We start from the raw sequence: 20,401 nt of genomic DNA, 5'->3' as shown, positions 1-20,401 counted from the left end.
CTCCATCCGAACATTAGTACCTCAAAGCCCAAGTTTCGAATTTGCTTTTTATTTGTATAAATTTAAGGAATTTTTGTTTAACCAATTCAGAGATATGAAAACCAGAACTGACAACTCTGTCCGAAATAAGACATTTTTATTTCCAGCGTACCAGACTGTTGCCAAGATATTTCAATCAAGATCTTTCAATTTTAATTCGCAAATTCGGTATTTGAAAGCAACTTATTGCTTCTGTCTTAAATAGAACACCTCTAATCTCCACATACTAGTGTGTGTTTTCATGTCAATGTTACATCAAATGTAAATGTTATGCTGATTCAGAAGTCAAACAACAAAAATCAGCGTTATATTTTCAAAATTTTCACAGGACTAGTTTCGATAGTTTTACCGAACCACCATCCTCAGCTGCAAAACCGCAAATGAACGAGATAGGATATAATGATTAGATAAGATAAGAAAGCCTGAACAAGAATAAGCAAGGGGCGCCATCTGTTGATGAAACCAGAACTAAAACATAATTTCTTTAAAGGCCGAAGGCAAAGTTGGATTGGAATTAGGATCGTTAACTAGAACAGAAAGATTTTTTTGAATGCGAAATGACTCTAGAAAATCCAGTTCTTCAATGGAAGATGTTTTTTGAATAATTCTGGCAGCATAAAAATTGAAAGTGTGATTTTCGGACCAACAATGTTGAGCAACAGAAGACTTCTCTGTTTCCTTTTTTCTAACATATGCTTCATGTTCCTTGACGCGAAATTTTAGGGCTCTCTTAGTTTGGCCAATGTAAATTAAACCACACTGGCAGAGAATACTATAAATACCCCAGGAATTCATATCCGGAATGGGGTCCTTGAGTATGGAACTCGGAATTTTATTGATGGGAGAAATTATTAAATGTTATGTTCTACAATATTAAGAGGCACCCAAATTTTGGATCAGGGGTAGGGTCTTCGGCCCAGGCACCGTGGTGCTAGCACCTTCTACTGTGAACCCTTTAACTTTCATATTTAATCTGGAAGGTTATTGAGTAACAAATTAAGCGATTTAAGAGCAATAAACACAGTTCTCGAGAATACGTTTTCTACATTTCAACCTGATTGATTTAAATAAAAATAAATTAAAATCATGAGATAGCTTAGCAGAAGTATTTTTATGAAATTACTCTAGCTTAATTCATTAAAATTTTATATTTTTTCCTTTTTACGATTATTGTTTTAGGCGGCTAGTTTTTAACGAAGTATTATAGTGAATGTAAAAACATGTTTGGCAACTTCTAACACTGTATAATTCTAAAGATGTGCGATTTATAATACTTTATGAGTTTGCTGTTGAATTTTATGCGGCATAAGAATGAAGAATGGGCTATTTAATAGCAAAACGTTGATAACAAAAAGTCAAAGCAAAACAGTTTTATATGTCACACTGAAAAAAGTTTGCAAAAAATCGGGAATTTTAAATATATATAGCTTGCATGATAAACATTTTGTGATATTGTTGATTGCTTAATAATAATAGCTAAACAGACAACAAAAGAAAAGTATTAGCAAGAGTGAGTCCAATGGGGGAGGGGGAATAAATAATTTCTAATTTTACAAATCTTTAGGATTAGGATTACTCAATTACGACAAAGCACACGAGGGCTATCTGCCTAAAGGGAGAGATGCCTTCGTGGAGGACTTTCTAAGAAACTGGCTCGTATACACGTTGCAGATGGGGAAAACCAAGGAAACGCCCATGCAGCCAGCCCGTTCGCGGGATTCAAACTTCGGACCGAAGTACCAGTGTTCAGCGTCTTTACCGCTCGGCCGCTGGTGGGCCCTTACAAATCTTTAGCTTGATATTATCAGCTCAAGGACATTAAGTTATTTTGAAACAGGAAACATGAAAAATGAACAATGCCCTCAGTGGTTCAAGATACCGCCATTTTCCTGTAACGCGAGGAACATGCATGCATGCATACGTACATACAGATTATTCATTGTTAAAAAATAGAAATGAGGGATTTCAATAGACATTTGAAAGAGACGACTATACTGATTTATATTTTTTACACTCAAAAATTCAAAAGATAAGAGTTCCAATTCCCCTCTTTTTCCCAATTGTAAAGTAATAAATTCCTGTATTAAACGTCATTTCCGGTCGATTAGATGCAGGATAGGTAATTTACACCGATATCGAACATGCTTGTCGTTTTGAGTCTTTTCCAAATCGAATTAGTGCTCTAATATATACAAATTGTATTTCCTTGCTCATTTTCCCCCTTTTGACTTCATTGTATACGAAGTACAGGATTGTAATCGCAAAAGAAAATTCGGTTATCAGTTATCAACCGAAATAGCACTTTTGACTATTTTTTGCGTCACGTCTATACGTACAGACAGAATAAAGGACCCTTTATTCCCAAATGGATTTTTTCGCGACGTCTGTACGTATGTATGTATGCATATATCTCATATAACTCAAAAACAATTAGCCATAAAATGTTGAAATTTTGAACCTGTGATTGCTATAACATCTAGCTGCTCACCTTTCTCTTTTATTGCAATCGGCAGTACCAAAAGTACGTATATATCTATACCCATCCTCCTTACCGGCCTTTATTTTCGCAGTCGTTATTCATAGTCATATACTTCCAATTAGAGAAGTGTTTCGAATAAAGGAAATATTAATGTTTTGCCAATGTCAAATTTTTTGAAAATTTGCAATTTTTGATAGCATTTTTAACTTGCCTGTAGGACTCGGTGAATTAAGTTAAAATTATTCGAGGATATAATGTTTAAATGACTTGTAGCAAACAATGTGTATAATTTAATAGGCCGTATAAGGAAGTCATGTGGTGTCCACATAAGAATATTTTACTAGTTTTAGTATCAAAAAAATCCAGATGGAAAAATTATGCGAATAATTTAACTTCCAGAGGATGCGCGGCCCACCAGGCCCGAACGGTAAAGTCGCTGAGCACTGGTAGCTCGGTTCGAGTTTCGAATCCCGGAGAACAGATTGGCTGCATGGACATTTTCTTATCCCCCCTTCCCTGTGTAACGTGAATACGAGCTAGTTTCTGTTTTCCGCGAAGGCATCCGTCTCCTTAGGCAAATATCGTCGAGTGCTTTGCCATAGTTAAATAAACCAAATTGGAGGACGCGGACAAGAATATAACAAATGAAAAGTAGTCAAAGATAAACTACTACAGGTAACTATCACGATATTATTTCTTTAAAAGAATAGTTTTCTGGTCATTATATATTTTTGTATGTGCTTGCGAAACAAACGGGTATATTTACGAGCAATGTTTTCCAAGTTCTAGAGATTTAGATACTTTTTTTTTAATTTCGTCAGTTTTCATCATTTTTAAAATGCACTTTTGCAGCATAATCTTCACTTGATGGAATACACTTATACCAGCAAAAATTAATTTTTAAACTACCCTGGAAGAACGTTTCCGATGTCTTCTCGATCTACCAATTTATGGCATGGTTAAATTCTCAAATCGAACAACCTGTAAAGTTTTTTTTTTTTTTTTTTTTTTTTTTCCAGATGTGGAAACAGAATACTGCGCGCAGATGCTGAATAATTTCTGAAATTTTCACACCCTCTTTCCATAAAATGGAAATGACTGCTGTTTGTATGTTCCATAGTTGCAAAAACAGTGCTACAAAACTTCGTCTATATTGGCCAAACAACTAAATCGGACTAATCAGTATTGCATGGTGTAACCGTACAGACATGTCAAGACTTGTCTGTGGTCGATAGCGTTGCACAGTTGAATTTCAGAAATTGAACTAGAGCTTAATTCTTATAACTTTAGAAACATCTTGCATATTTCATAAGCGTGAGAAAAACATAAATACATCTTCCCTGCAGATGCATACTAAAATGTTTAAAAATTATGATTTTTAAGACTGAAATATAACATGCTATCCTTTTCTTTTTTACGTTCAAACTTTAAAATGTCAAATTTCTTTTCTTTAGTCGAAAATTTGATAAAATGTAGTAGCAGCACGTCAATAGCTCCGAAAATACATCATTGCCGTAGATATAAACTCTTAAACAATTCCTCTGATGATTGCTTGCCGTGTCGACCATTTTCTAACAAGCCACTGGAAAGCTAAGTTATATTATTTTGAATATGGCATTGGCTCGAGGGCTATCTCCCTAACGGGAGAGATGCCATTGTGGAGTACGTTTTAAGTCAAACTAGCTCATATTTACTTTGCTCATGGACAAAACCAACCATGCAGCCACCACGTTCGCCTGATTACGAACCTAAATCAGGTCGAAATACCATTATTTAGTGGCCTTAACCACTTGGCCACCGATGAGGTTGCACTGGAAGACAATGAAAGACAACGTATACCGTTAACTCCGTTGATTACACCTAGCGACACGCTATAGCAGGTGTAAGCTCCTTTCTCTACCATTTTAATCGATTCTTTGCAATGGTTCTTTCATTTTGACGAAGAGATCTGCTTGATATGCCTGCACACGTATCCACATCAAGCAAATATGCCAGATGTCTCCGTATCTCCATCGCCACTGTTGCAGGAGATCCGTGACAGCACTCGAAGTATGACATTCGCGTTGTCTTGGAAGATAATGGGATTCGTCATCTGCGTTCATCTCTCCAGGAAAAAGCGGTGACATTTATGGGTGTCTCAAAACATTTGTGAAAGTTGTCGAAGCATTGTGTTGGAGGAAGATGGTATTTGTCATCCGAAGCATCATCTGTGTCCAACACATAGGAGAAAGCAACAACATTTGTTGTGTGGTGTACCATTACCACTCATCCCCACCGTCGGAGATCCATAACAGCTTTCTGAATAGGAACTACAGATTGTCTTGAAGGACAATAGGATTCATCACCTGAAACCTCATCTGCATCCAACACTCAAGAAAAAGGAGCAACATTTGTTGGTGTGGTAAACCAGTTCCTCTTATCGACACCGTCGCAAGAGATCTGTGACAGCTCTCGAAATAGGGCACTACGCATTGTCTTGGAGAACAATGTAACTCGTCATCTGAAACATGAATTGCGTCCAGCACTCAGGAGAAAGCAACAGCATTTGTTGGTGTAGTGTACCACTACCTCTCATCGTCACTGTCACAGGAGATCCGTAATAACAGCTCTCGAAGTATAACACTACGCATTGTCCTGGAGGATGGCGGAATTGGTCCTCTGAAACATCATTCGCATCTAGCACTCATAAGAAAGCAACGGCATTGTATACCATTACCTCCTATCGCACCGTAACAAGATATCCTTGACAGCGCTCACATTATAATATTGTCATAGAGAATGAAAAGGTCCATTAGTGGGTGGTAGATATGGCAGGTGATTATATTGGTCTATCCAAGTGTTTGGGGACTATCGATGTATTGCCAGTACGTTTTATCCAATTGTCTTAAACTGTTTTTCTCACATTTTGAGGATCTGGCATCAATCAGTCGCAATCAATGTTGCTATTACACACACAAATGGACTTCAAATTTCGAATGTGTTTAATACAATTAATTCTTTCTATTCTATTAGTCTTGGACCTCATTTTTTGTCCGTATCACTTTTAAAATTACTAAATGTTATCTCCATGTATTATTTTTAAAGAAATAATATAACAAATATGAAAAATGTGTGGTTGCAGATATAAAAGTTTGTTGTCATCAAATTTTATCGTTATGTATTATTTTTACAGAAATAACATATCGAATATTTAAAAAATGTATAACATATTATCGAGAAGTTTAAAGATATGCTGTTTTTAAATATTTTGTGATTTTTCTATTAAATTGTATGTAGTATAAGAAAAGGGATGTTTATTAATAATGAAGTTAAAAAGACAACGTTTCATTATCTGGAGTGAGTCTAATAGCATTATGGTAAACTACAGACTCATCAAGAGCATAAAAAATATTAACAAACCTTCTGGTGTGACATGAAAATCTGAATCCTTTTATATTTTCTTTTCTCTTTACTTATTTATTTTTAATTGCTGAAATTATTTTTGTTAACGGTCTACAAGAACAGCAACTCTCTTTTTTAATTTGTTTGCAGCGTGACTATGTCATAACGCATTTCATGAATTTAGGAATCATCTTTCATGAATAAGTAATAGGGAGACCGGAAAGGAATATCGTTTCTGCGCACGTCGACAACAACATGCTAAGGGCAGAAGTGGAAGCAAATCCATGTCAAACACTCTTAACCAACTTTGTTCGACCATCCAAGAACATTTAAAGCAGAATGAAAAAATAAGCAAAGCAGGTGTTTGAGTCCCCCATAATCTGTCCGAAAAGAACAAAGCCAACCGATCCATCACATGCAACGTATTGCTTCAACGGCACCATACAGAACCGTTTTTTGATCGTTTGATTAGTGGAGACAAAAAAATAAGTCCTTTATGATAATCCGAAACTCAAAAGGCAGTTTTAATAGGGGTTACAAAAGGTTTACATCCCGAAAAGGCGCTTTTGAGTGTTTCATGGAGTATTCGCGGAATTGTTCCTTTTGAATTGCTGAAACCTGGATCTTTATTGTGAACAATTGGATCGAGTGAACCAATCTTTAATCGAAAAATATCAGTTGCCAACAGAAAAGGCGTCATTCTGCAACACGACAATGAAAGACCGCACTGTGCAAGACGAACACTGGAAAAAATTAATGAATTGGGGTGGGAGGTATTGCGATACTCACCCACCATACTCGGCCGATATCGCAGCATTGGATTTCCATTTATTCGGATCCCTACAACATTTTCTTAGTGGCAAAAAATTTGAAAATTTGGATGATGTCCAAAATGTCCTCCCGAGATATTTTACTCAAAACCAATTGATTTTTATCGGTCCGGGATTGAAAATCTGCACGTTAGATGGCAAAAGGTTGTTGATAACGAGTGTGATTATATTATTGATTAAAAATAAAAACTTGTTAAAAATGTATTCGTTTGAATTTAATGTAAGAAAGCGACATTACTTTCCGGTCTTCCTATTATTTCAATCTTTGAAACTCTGTTTTTTAAATAGCAAGGTATAAGCTTTACCTTTGCCTTTTTTGTTAATATATGCGTGAACTTGTAACACCTTTTTCCTAACGTTTACGATTTCTTTGTCAGCCATGAAAATCCACGTAAGTGAAGCTTGTAAGGAAATTCTGGACAAATTGGGAGGTTACGTTTTGCAAGAAAGAGGTCTGGTACAAATCAAGGTACTTCCTACAACATTTATTTTAATAATTTTACTGTGTTGAGAAGTAGCAGTAAATAGTTATTTTATGGGAAGTAGTAATGAGTACGAGTAAATGGAGCTTAAATGGAAAATATATTTGCCTTTCAGCTTAAATTTCAGAAATTAGAAGAAAGCTGTCATATACAGAGGGTGTTAACGCATTTTTATTACGATTTCGATGAAGAATTTTAAAAAAATGTTTCGGTACAAAACTTTCTGGCAACAGCTCATTGTTTGAAATGAGAAATGTTGTCAGCTACATTTAAACTTATTCTTCTTTCAAAATGTCGCATATAAGCAACTGTGGATTTCAGGATAGGTTTTTGAGGTGTCCGAAGAGAAAATATTGCTATTCCATATTTCAAAAACATAAACCAAAACAAGCAGTTATTCTAAGAGGATAATAAGCAGTTATTAATCGGCAAGGAAAAAACCGTCCATCATTAATTCTACATTGAAAAAAAGACACCAGACTAATCCTCGAAAATGGTATGTAGTGTTTCTAAAGTTTCGAAATCTAAATCGTTGGTCACATGAGAAACTCCGCCAACTAAAAAACCAATTGTAGACTCTTTAAATATATGTTTAGTAGCAATAAATGGAATAATAAACCAAGATTTACAACATCAAAAAAGCTAAAGAATGTAAAGTTCATCTCTTTTGCCAAGACGGGAGGCTCAAAGGAGAACAATTTCATTGCAAATGTATTAAAACTATTTAACAGGTTTACTTAAATGACTGCAGCAAAAACAAATGTCTATTTGTTATCAAAAAACGGGGGAAAATGTGGAAATCTGGTTCCATTAATGCAAACAAAGTTTCAGTCAATTATTTATGATCGTCGGGCGATTTTCTTACAGTGGAAAATTAAAAACAAGAAAGGCGGGGAAAATGCTAAAATCGACTCAACGTATTGTCGAGAGAAAGTTTTGCATCAGATAGTCAAGAAAAAATTTCCATTTCCTTATTCCAATGAGTTTTAAAGAGTCAAACTTCATCAAACCAGAGAAATAAGTCATGCTTCGAAAAGTAACACTGTATTCCTGAAAAAAGGAAGATTGATACAGGTACTGCATATATACCTTTTCAGCGTACTCCGGGGAAAGTCCCATGACTTTTCACCCTGCGGATTGCTGTTCCTTTGGTCTCTCGAAAAGAGCTATTTCTGAACACAAACTCACCACGATCAATGGTCTCTGAAAGCAGTAAAAAAGGAATAGAAATCAAAACCGTCGGAAATTTTATAAAAGGCATTTCTGTCATGGGAATCACGATGCAGACTTCTAGTCCTGAAGAAGGACTATTATACTGAATATTTCAAAAAATGCTTTTTAAATTTTAGGCATTAATTAAACGTCTCCGAAATAGTTCTAAAAGTGTGTAAACACCCTCTGCATATTTTTAATTCATTACTCATATAGTATTCACGCGGCAGGGATTCTATCTGGCAGTTGCCATTTGTCGAAGCGTAAGATACTTGCGTTTCGTTTTAAATTTAATTTGCTTTAAATTCAATTTTTCTTTTAAATAAATCGGTTATTAATTAACAAACTAAGTGATTTGCAATTCTTTGCCTCTTTTATTAATTAGCAGTTTGCCCATGGGGGCTGACCGTGCCAGAGGCTAGTTATTTGAAAAGTGGGACAAACAGCATATAAGCATTCTGTACTGCGCCAAGCACATAGGGTAAAATCCCTCCTCATCATTGGATCTGGCTTCCGATGACATCATTTCCTCTACGATTAGAAACGCCTTAACTTTGCTTGGGCTCCAAGGCACACCTCCACACCGTTTCTTTACATTTTTATAGCAGTACCAGAAATATTATTACGTGCGTTGTATTTTTGAGATTACACTTCTTACAACACTGTAGTGCGGTCAAGTTAATATAAAAACAGGTAGTGATTTTTTTTTTTTTTTTTTTTTTTCATAGAAAGAAAAAGTATCATTTCTTCCTGTGCTTACTCCGTAAACATGTGCACAGATTTTTAATTAATATATTCTTAATTTAAAAGCGTTCATATTAAAGGTGTTGTGATTCTTAATTCAATATTTCATGTTCATTATATATCCTTTATCTGCTAATGCAATCTGCGAAGCAAAAACGACGTTGGGGGCTAACATAGTACGCAATAAATTCGCAATATTTTATAATCAGTTTGAAAAAGTAAAATTTATTTTTGAAGTTTGACTAATATACATTTGGAACAGAGAAATAGAAATAAATATTTAAAATTGAATAATATTACTTTATGAATATTGCCCATTTTAAGGTGTAATGTCTTTCGTACATTTGCATGAACTAAAACTCCTTCTAAACTTGGGGATGGAAAGAAGAAGTCTGACTTCTTTGTGGCTCTGGCAACCATTCTTCCATGAAATATGTACTCGAAAACAGCAACAATATTCATTTATTTATTTATGATTTTTCTGTTTTATTCTGATGGCCATAAGGCTCCAGAACTTCTTATTTTAGAAATGAAGACCTGTTTCTGTGTATAAAGTATCTGATATATATGTATAGATTTTTACTAATATATATTTGCAGGGTAAAGGAGAAATGCGAACATTCTGGTTGCTGGGAAAAGAAGCTACTGATTCCAAACTTCATCCCCAACTAAAACTCTGCCCCTCTTACCCACCGACAAACTATGAAATAAGAAGTCCCTTGCCAGATCTCTTGAGTGGAGGAAGCGACATCGAAACCATGAACCACAACGACAGTTGCCTGAGTCTGTTCCACGACTGTAAGAAGAACGCGGAAAATGAAGTGAAAAGAGCGTTTGGCTACCGCTCTGCACCCACTATCAGCTTAAGAGAGTTCTATACCCCCACAGATTGCTTTTTGTGAAATTACATTCTTCAAAGCATTCTACAACTTTTTACCAGAAGGAAGAGCTTCAACTGTTGATACCAAACATTAACTACCATTGTCTGAATAAGTTCTTTTATATTAACTGTACTAATATTAGTGATATGAAAAAATGTAATGTATTACTATGTTCATGCTAGACATTTGTTCTTGAGAGAAATCAGTTCTGTAGGACATTTAGTTAACTTTGGTGTTAATAGTTTCTGAAATTTTGTCATTTACGACTTTTGGATGTCTTTTAAAATCGTGAAGTTAGAGCAGTGGTCTTCAAACTATCTTTCCCGGAACCCTGAGGTTCCGCGAATCAAATCCTAAGATTTCTTGTGAGGAAATAAAAATCGAAAAGAAAATTGCAAAGCACTCAAACTAGTTGGCTTGTGCTTGTTAAATAAAACATATAAAGGTACATTTAGTTACAGATTATTTTTAAAACTTAGCTTGTGCCAAAAAGATGACCAGCAAACATTATATGTCAAGCAAGCACATAATGTGCCAAGCAGCATATGTCAAACAGGATGACAGGCAGTTCTTTGCAAAAGTAAATAGTATAAACCACAAAAGCTAAACATAGAAACAAATTAAATGACGATTATAGATTGCTACTGCAATAGAGCTAGACTTCGACAGTTTATAGAAAAAGGTGCAAGCACGCGCCAGTCACTAAATGTAATACATGGGTAGCTCACAACTCTAGCACAAGTCAATGTTATTAATGAGTAAATTTCATTAATTTTATGTGATCATTTTTTGATAAAAATTACGCTAATTTCATTGTCTTTACGTAAAGTACCTATAGCATATTCATCTACTTTAAATATTATTTTAAGATACTTGTTTTTTCCTGGAGCTGGGATAGGGTTCCCCGACAAAACTTTATAGTTCTCAGGATTCCGCGAGTCGACAAAGTTTGAAGACCACTGAGTTATTAGAGTATTAACTGTTATTTGATATTGGAAATGGGTAACTGATGATTACCGTATTTACTCGCATGCTTTTCTCTCTTTTTTCTAACTTTGTTTTACAAAACTCGGCAAGGGAAAATTATACGAGTGATTTAATTTCGGAAGGACGCAGTTACAATAAGAACGTAACAAATGAAAAGTATTCATAGATACTCATAAATTATAGTTCGACCGCCTCATCAGCGACCATGAGGGTAAACACGAATGTGCCACTCGGACCGAATTATTCTCAAAATGAGGTGGAAGGATGGGGCACTTTCTTTCCCTTCATTATGTAAATTCTCTCTTTCCGGAGAAGAGAAGACTTTCACGTTACCTTTCCTGTCGCAACAAGTAACAATGTCCCTTTTCGACGATTCTATGTGTTTTGGCATAATTTCAGCCAGGGTTGCGTTTGAGATGGTCGAACTATACTTGTAGTTATCCTAACATTATTTTTTAAAACAAACTTGCATTCCAGTAAGAATAGACAGAAGTATTAGTTAACTAATTCAGAAGTCAAACAACAAAAATCAGCGTTATATTTTCAAAATTTTCACAGGACTAGTTTCGATGGTTTTACCGAACCACCATCCTTAGCTGTAAAATCGCAAATGAACGAGATACAGCATATGTTAGAAAAAAGGAAACACAGAAGTCTTCTGTTGCTCAACATTGTTGATCCGAAAATCACACTTTCAATTTTTCTGCTGCCAAAATTATTCAAAAAACATCTTCCATCGGAGAACTGGATTTTTTAGAGGCATTTCACATTCAAAATAATCTTTTGTTCTAGTTAACGATCCTAATTCCAATCCATCTTTGCCTTCGGCCTTTAAAGAAATTATGTTTTAGTTCTGGTTCCATCAACAGATGGCACCACTTGCTTATTCTTGTCCAGGCTTTCTTATCTTATCTAATCATTATATCTTATCTCGTTCATTTGCGGTTTTGCAGCTGAGGATGGTGGTTCGGTAAAACCATCGAAACTAGTCCTGTAAAAATTTTGAAAATATAACGCTGATTTTTGTTGTTTGACTTCTGAATTAGTATTTGTTCGGCGTGTTATTGTGTCTTAATTATTATTTAACGTTACAATATCTAATAAAATATCTTCGACTTCCTTGTGTCCTGAATCTCACCTGCTCTCATTGTTATTCATTGCTACTCTCTAGGGTCATTTAATGCTGCTGGAACGGTTCTTTTTTTTATCGTTAAATTTAAAGCCATAGTCACTGTCATCATCGTGTTTCTGACCATTCATTCTGTTTTTCCCACATTCAGTGATTTTCAGAACCTTCAGAAGTATATGATATCTCCGTTTTCTTAAAGCTCTTCACTATTATTGGTTCATCAATCAGAGCCTCTGCAACCGAAATCCACGCTGCATGGTTAGATTTCTACCAGCTCTAGTTAAATATAGCTAACTCGGCTTTGTATGAACTAGCACCCGATATTAACTCACACACCATTGATCAACTGAGGCAGCTTATTTAACTGAACTGTGTAATATAATGTAATAAACAAGGGTGCTGCAACGCTTCCTGGCCCACAAAAATTGGCCTCATGGTTAACGCAGCACACCCAACACAGATTAAAACAAAAATACAGTTAAAAAACATCAAACCAAAATTCTTAGTATTGTTCTGTTGCCATTTATAAAGCTCATAATATTATTTGCAGATCTAAACTCTTTCCTGCAGCTATAGAATTTCTTGATGTTGCCATGTTTTTCCCTAACATACGCAATCTTCGGCGAAATGTCGTGCATTGCCTTCTGCACTACAAAAACTACAAAGACAATTATTTTGCAAATTAAAATCTTTTCAGGTACGCCGGGAAGCGCCCGTATCCAGTAATTATTTGATTGTAATCAAAGTCACATATCATTCTCATATTTTTAGAAACTTCAAAGTTAAAAAAATAATCTTTCTTTTTTTCCCGAACTGTTCCATTTCTTTTTCCAGTAATCGCAGTAAAAATCCTTTATTTTGACAATAATAATTCTTTTTTATGCATGAATATCGAACTCATCCCCGACATTACCCATAGCAGCCTCTTTGGCAGCGTGTCGACCCGACCCTCTCATTGCCTATAACCACCAATATGGGCTTTCATCCAGTTATTTTCACTTCATGTATTTTCTCAACTTTTACAAGTACATCTTTTACATATGAGACCCAAATATTAGTGCTATCAGGATCTACTAATGCTTTCAAACCAGATAATGAGTCTGTTTTTACAGTCAGGTGTTCATCAATCCATTTAAAAGCAGATATGATAACAGCCATTTCGGCTTGAAAAACCGAATTGCAAAGTTAAAGTCTAATTCTGCCATAGTCAGTTTCTGTTCCAAACTAGTAAACCACATATACTGCACCAATTCCATTGTCATAACCCGAACCGTCAGCAAATATATCCAGTTCTCCAACGTAAACATTTGGTCTCCGATATTCCACTGCCTTTCTTAATGCAGAATTGGTATTATTAATATTAAAGACAGAAAAACATTATTATGAAATAAAATCTCCGTAAGTAACGAAATCAACATTTTATGAATGTAATGTAAATCTATTGTAATAAAAAGAGTAAACTATCGAAAGGGGCGGCATAACGGCCAATATGCAAACGACTTCCTTCGAGACTGTTTCAAAGCATCTGGCCAGAAGCAGCAGCCAGGGTCGTTGTATGGTATCTAATTTATTTTTGATTCGCTGCAGGTTCAGGGCCCTGGAACCCCAAGCCACAACACCGTATAATATAATGGGAGTGATAATGTTTTGTATATTTATCTAATTGTGTTACTATTCAGTGCTAATGACTCAGCTGAGAAATTCCTTTTGTAATGCATCAGAATACTGAAGTGTGCATTCTTAGACTTCTGATCAACGTTTAAATTGATTTGACTATAGTTATTTAATTTGCAGTGCCACGAGCACTGGTTATCTGCAGCACAAGATGTGCCCTGTTTTGTTATTATTAAGTTCAGTTCAATTTTAAAAAAAAAGTTGTTTAAGAACTTTCCAGTTTTTGTGGTACTATTCCAGGCAATGCAACAACTCACTACCTGTTTAGTAATTAAAGCTACAGGACTAAAGTTCTAGTACCAGACAAATAGGATAACCATATAAACTAGGGGGGAAATATGCAAGTAAATACGGTATTTGTGTCTTTTATCACAAGAAAACATCAAGGTGCTACTCTATGATGTTGTTTATTGTGAGACTTTAGTTCTAGTCATTCTGAAATCATATGAAGTGAGGATCTATATACCGTCCTTCAGTCTGTCCAGTCCTTTAAATTTTACAAAATTATTTCTTCTTGAAATGGCTTTCTTTGAAACTTAACTACTTAATTTAAGAGAGAGCATAGTATAAAACTAATTGCATAGAATAATTTGTAAAAATATTGAAAATTTAAAATTCCGAACGGTATATGATTTCAGACAGAAACAGCAACAAATTATGCATAATTTCTCTTTTAATAATTGGGTTTTTGCAAATTAAATGGCCCATTTTAAGCATGATTGGATTTTTTTTTAAATTAAAGAGGCTGCCTCTTTTAGTTTAAAGAGCCGTTGGCGTCTAATGCGTAAGATTATTAACAAAAATGTGAGGGTTTTATAGAAAAAATAAATCAAACGAAAGCTTTTATCCGCACGTATATTTTATTTCATTTGATTTATTACATTCAAAATAACCTTATTTTAAACTGGTCGATGATATGAGAAATAAATATCGTCTATTACCTTCTTTCTGCAAACATTCCTTTTTGCTCTTCTTATGTTTGGTGCGCATTATCGTATCATTTATTTCGCTGTGCTTCTCTTTGCCTCGATCGCCTTAATGTTTCGTTTTTCGAACTCATTATTAATTATGTTTAGTAATTATTAATTATGTTTGGTGTTAAAGTAAAATACTGCAAACACTACCCGAACACACTGACTGTTTACTAGATGACCTTGCCACCTGGCGACATAAAACAAGTACAGCAAACACCATCCGAGCACACTGACTCTCTACGCATTTTCTACCAAACAACCTTGTCACTCATATGTGGTAGCGCATACACACAGACGTCATCAAAATTTCGCTTTTTTTGGCGTGTTACTATGCGCATACGATTTGTCCAATTCTTAAAAGTCTTCCTGTGTTTTCTAATGTGTTCTTTCTTCTATCTAACCATGCATTTAGATTGATTGTAACATTTGTAGTTTCGAAGATATGAGCATTCGCAAATACTTCAAATAGCGTCTTAATTTTTAATTAAAGAAAAAGAAAAGAAAAAGAAGCACAAAGAAAAGAATACCTTTAAAGTAAAACACAATATATTCTTGATTATCCGGGTGAATTTTCTCCTGTTTGCGGTTTATCCGTGCACGGCGGAGATTGCTCACTCAAACTCAAAGCTGTACGTGAGGGGTCTAGGACTTTTCGCCGTCGCCATTTCACCGTGGCCGTTTCCCCGTCTAGACATATTTTTCTTTACATGCCTGTATTTTAACTTGCCGTAATATTCTCGTGTTAAATTTATTTAGTTTAATAATTCTGTTTACCTTTTGTATACTTAATAAAGGTTGTTTGTAATATATATAGTTATTTACAAGTATGAGATATAAAGAAATTACACATAGTTAGTTGGAAAATTATGTCAGTATCAAAGAGAATCGGGGCTAAACTTCTGATATAACAGAAGTTATACTGTAAATTTTAAAATTATGCGGATACAATATTTACATGATTCGTCAAAATTTCTTGAAATTTGAATCGGCTAGTTCAGAGAAGGCAAGCAGGAAATTCACATTTTTATAAAATCTGAATGGAAAATGGAATTACTTTGGAATCTTGTCAGCAGGTTACTCTCTTAAAATTAATGTCATGTATAACGGTATATTTGTGTAATGGTGTATGTCATGTGTAACGGTGTATTAATATGTCATGTGTCACATTTTATATATTATTTTATATAAAGTGTTTATCAAATTAAATTCAATTATTAAACTAAACAGAGTTATTAGTTTTAGTTAATTTAATATAATACGACAAGATATAATGCAGACATGTAAAGAAAATATGTCTTGACGGCAAAATGTTCCGACGGCGAAATGGCTACGGCGGATACTAGTCCCATTCCCTGCGTGAGGTTGTCTAAAAGACAAACACGTGCAAGTCTGAGCGTGGAGAAAGGTTCTTCCTAATATAGAAATCAGAAATTTATCTGTGAAGAAGTTGAGGCAATAACTGAAGTTGTATGCCAAAAACTGAAAATGCGAAATTGGAAAACACGGAGGAACGTTTCGATTGCGATTCGACTGAGCTGGTCTTTCCAGTGCTTGTTGAATGCGAATTTCGTTTGAAATGTCACAAAAAGAGAGGATATAGAGAGGGATACTGAAAATACAAGCGAATTACATTAGTCCCGAATTAGAATGACTTAACCTGTTACAATAGTTCTGGTACCGGCTCTACTTTTGCTCTCGCTTTCCTCTGCAACTAGTAGAAACCTAATATCAGCCCACCAGCGGCCGAGCAGTAAAGTCGCTGAACGCTGGTAGTTCGGTCTGAGGTTCGAATTCCGCGAACGGGCTGGCTGCGTGGGTGTTTTCGTGGTGTTTCCCATGTGTAACGTGTATACGAGCCAGTTTCCCTTAGAAAGTCCTCCACGAAGACATCCCTTCCCTTAGGCAGATAGCCCTCGAGGCTTTGCCGTAATTAAATAACCTAACCTAACCTAAACCTAATATCATTCAACGCCATTTCATTTGCAGAGACCCTACTGTATTTTAAAACTCGGTCCAACATTTGTGATTGTTAATAAATAATTTGGTGCAGTTTTATGTATTTTTAGAGTTCTAAAGGTGAAAATAATTATTTTCAATTCTGACGGCATAAATTTAATTGTGAGGGTTTCACATACCCAGAAGTTCAGTTAATGTCAGGATTACTTGTTTTCCATTCTAAGCCAAGTAAATTAAATTAATTTTCAATTTATTTCTTTATTTATAACTTTTCCGGTAATATTTATTACACAAAAGTATAACACAGTATACATTTAAGAAGCTGTCAAACTAATTTAGGAAAATGTGTATGATACATAAGTTGCTACTTTACTTTATTTCATTCATAGCAGTCTTTTGGAAACTCCGCTTGAAGATAGATAGCGCATAAAACTGTTCCAAATCGGATTCATTTATAAAAAGGAATAAATAAATGAATGAATAAAATAAAACATCTAAAATTCACTCACACCTGAGTTAGTATTAATTGAAAATTAAAACTTTTGCAAGAAACTCGAGAAGGGTTTGCCAAAACCATTCTGTTCGGTCTCAGAATTAAGATTCTGCAGCGACTTTGCTCGCCGCAAGAGATGTAGTATCATCAATGGTTTAGCTTTATTTTTTGCGGTATCATTCTACGACCGTAGAATCCTCAAGGACAGACCTCGGCTGTAGTAGAGCAGCAAAAGATATGGACCTCCCATTGTGCTATCTGTTGGCAAACATCGGCATTAACGAATGCAAATACTGATCTCCAGCAAGAACTGCTCTCAAAGCCCAAATGCAGATGCGCCATAAGCCCAAATTAAGTCGCACGTCCACAAGCCGTCATTAATAACTATCTCCTAAATGTAGATGCAAAAAGATATGTTCAAAATTATTTGTGCGTGAAAATCTACGAAGAAATCTTTTTGTGACAACGGTAATAAAGAGATGTCCATTATGTTATTTAGCTTATAAAAAGCTAATTAATTTGAAATTTGACTTTTATTTCCCGCTATTGAAATAGTGTTGACTTTTTTTTTTATTTATATATATATATATATATATATATATATAACACGAAGAATTCGGTAAGAAACTAAACATTGAAAATTTACACAAAATTTCTAGAAAAATATATCGCTTTTAATTCTGACTCGATGATAAATAAATAGGGCTGAAAATAGCAAAACAATATACTTACTAAAATTTTAATTTAAAAAATGAAAGGAAATTTTCCTTCGCATAATTTTTTTTTTACCGTTATTCCATTTTCCCTTTCTTATATTTTTTTAATAGCTTTCTTTTTGTAAACCAAATGTAAGTAGGTGATTGATGCGTTTAATAAAGAGTTAATAATTAAATCAAAAGTAGGTGGCCAAGAACCTAACCAGATAGAGCAAAAATCAAAATTGAAACAAAATCAAAACTGCTCAATAAAATAAGACATTATAGCACACAGTGAAAAACTTTTTGGCCTTTTTCAAGGAGTAGCCAAAAATTTTTGAACAGAGCTAAGCTTCTTAATTATATCTGGATGTTTATAAAAAATATGACGAAAGCCATTTTCGAAACCTAAAAACGAATCTAGTAGAATAGTGACAGTTTATTAAATAAAAAGTCTTCAGTTCCGTCTGAAGGATTAGCGCAACTTTGACGGGATCTCTGTCTGCTTTCATCTTTCGATGGTAAACAGCTTTGACCATCAAAGGGATAATATGTAAATATTAAATTTTATTATATGAACACGATTTACAAAACGTAGGCTCTTAAAAGTAATTAACCCCTTTCCCTTTTGAAATCTATTTGCTGTAAAGATTTTTAGAAATTATTTACTTTGAAATCAGGTTTTCATCTGAGGTACTTTTTATCTAGCATTGACTTATCGGTACTATTCGGTTTGGAGGGCCGTAAAAAATCGCCAAACTATTGTTGATGCCAATGCTGCCCAAAATAATTGCGGCAAGAAAGGAAGTATAATAGTAAATAACTATCTAAGATTGATGCTTTAATTTAGATGAAAGGTTAATTTCATATAATAGTTTTTTATTTTTATAATTTATATGAAAAAGGCTAAACATGACTGAATGGAAGCATAAGAGTAAATAACTATTTCAGATCATTACTATAATTTATATAAAAATTGCTAAACATAACTGAATGGATGCCTGCATCGCTATTTCGCTACCGACTTATCGCTAAAGCATAATTTCATCTCTTTGGTTGTTCAAACGTAATTTGATATAATGAATAATGCCTTTTCTTTGAAAATATTCTCGGTAAAGTGCAGAATCGCTCACTTATTTGTTTGCCGCTTTTTACAAGGGTAAAAACAATTGAATTTTGTCAATTTTCTTTTACTTTTTAAGTGAAAATAGGTCGATGTGTACATAAATAAAGTCAAGGGTGTGCGCAGTGTCATTTTTGTGCAATTCTGGGATTTTTTTTAAAGTGAAAATGGATCGATGTGCACATGGATACCGAGTATGTGCAATTCTTATAAACGCGTCAAACAGTGAGTGATTCTGCACTTTACCCAAAATTCTATTGCCGAATTTTCGTGGTGGGCAATTCCCAAATTGTTAAAACCATAGGATATAAAAAAGGATTTAAAATCAAAAAAGGATTTAAAAATTAAACTAGTATTTCAATGGCGTCTTAAGAAATATAGAACTATATAAACTTACGCAATCTGAAATCAGCGCGTACGCTAGATTTGGCGCGTTGTTAAATGGGCGCGTTTGCTAGATTTGGCGCTTTTGCGCATACATTTTCGCTGAAACTTTTTACGGTCCTCAAAACGGAATAGTACCGACATATCTTTATATAAATTTCTAATATACAAAATCTAAAAGCCTCAATCTACGGCTTCGCTTACCTTAACCTTCCTGGAGAATAGAATAATTAGCTGAAATTAGAATTTAAAAAAATTGCAACTGGGTTAACTATATGAAATACTATGTAGAAGGAGTAAAAATCTCTTTACATATTGATGTTTTCGTATTTTCAGCTTTTACTATTTCACTTGAAAAACGCCAATGTGATATTTGAATCGTGAATTTCGTGTTGTAAGATTTGTAGTATAATTAAATGTGAATAGTTTGAGCAAAAATTTCATTTCTCACTTTATAAAATTTTTCGCCTCAATATAGTGTCCATAGTGAGCAGTTCTGTAAATTTATATGTTTATATTCATGTTATTATAGTGATGAATATATGCCAGGTTATTATCATTAGATTTTAAAGGCTGCCATTTTCATAAAACAAACTTTTTTACATTTTAGAAAGAAGCAATTTACAACAATATTTCAATTGGAAATAATATTTTTAGTTTTTTATTGTATGCGAATCTGCCTTTTTTCTATTGTGAATGACTTGATTCATATTAGATTTTTTGCTAAATTTGATATACTTTGTGAACTTTACAGAAGCAGTTTAAGAAATTTTAATTTGGATTAAAATTTTTGTATGAACAGAATAATGTATTTCAATAGGACTGTAAAATGTTTTTGGAAGTTTCGTGTTAACATTTTGAAAATGTAAAAATATTTGATGTAAAAATTGTGTCGATGTCTGTTATATGTTGTCTTCATTTTGATGTATTTTTTTCTA

General features: G+C 34.3%; 1 protein-coding gene across 1 annotated transcript in view; it reads left to right on the top strand.

Annotated features, from left to right (window-relative positions):
• Positions 1 to 19,463, top strand: part of LOC118204321 (guanylate cyclase 32E-like) — a 440,266-nt gene extending 420,803 nt beyond the window's left edge. The window contains exons 22-23 of the mRNA XM_085819935.1: positions 7,107 to 7,198; positions 9,767 to 19,463. Coding sequence (XP_085676061.1) covers positions 7,107 to 7,198; positions 9,767 to 10,069 — 395 coding nt within the window. The 3' untranslated portion in view covers positions 10,070 to 19,463. The remainder of the gene's footprint in view (positions 1 to 7,106; positions 7,199 to 9,766) is intronic.
• Positions 19,464 to 20,401: the final 938 nt, after the last annotated feature.

The sequence above is a fragment of the Stegodyphus dumicola genome, chromosome 7 (genome assembly GCF_044657685.1).
Source record: "Stegodyphus dumicola isolate Sdum_Otavi_A_Nest chromosome 7, ASM4465768v1".
Classification (NCBI taxonomy): domain Eukaryota; kingdom Metazoa; phylum Arthropoda; class Arachnida; order Araneae; family Eresidae; genus Stegodyphus; species Stegodyphus dumicola.
This window is presented reverse-complemented; position numbering and strand designations above follow the sequence as displayed.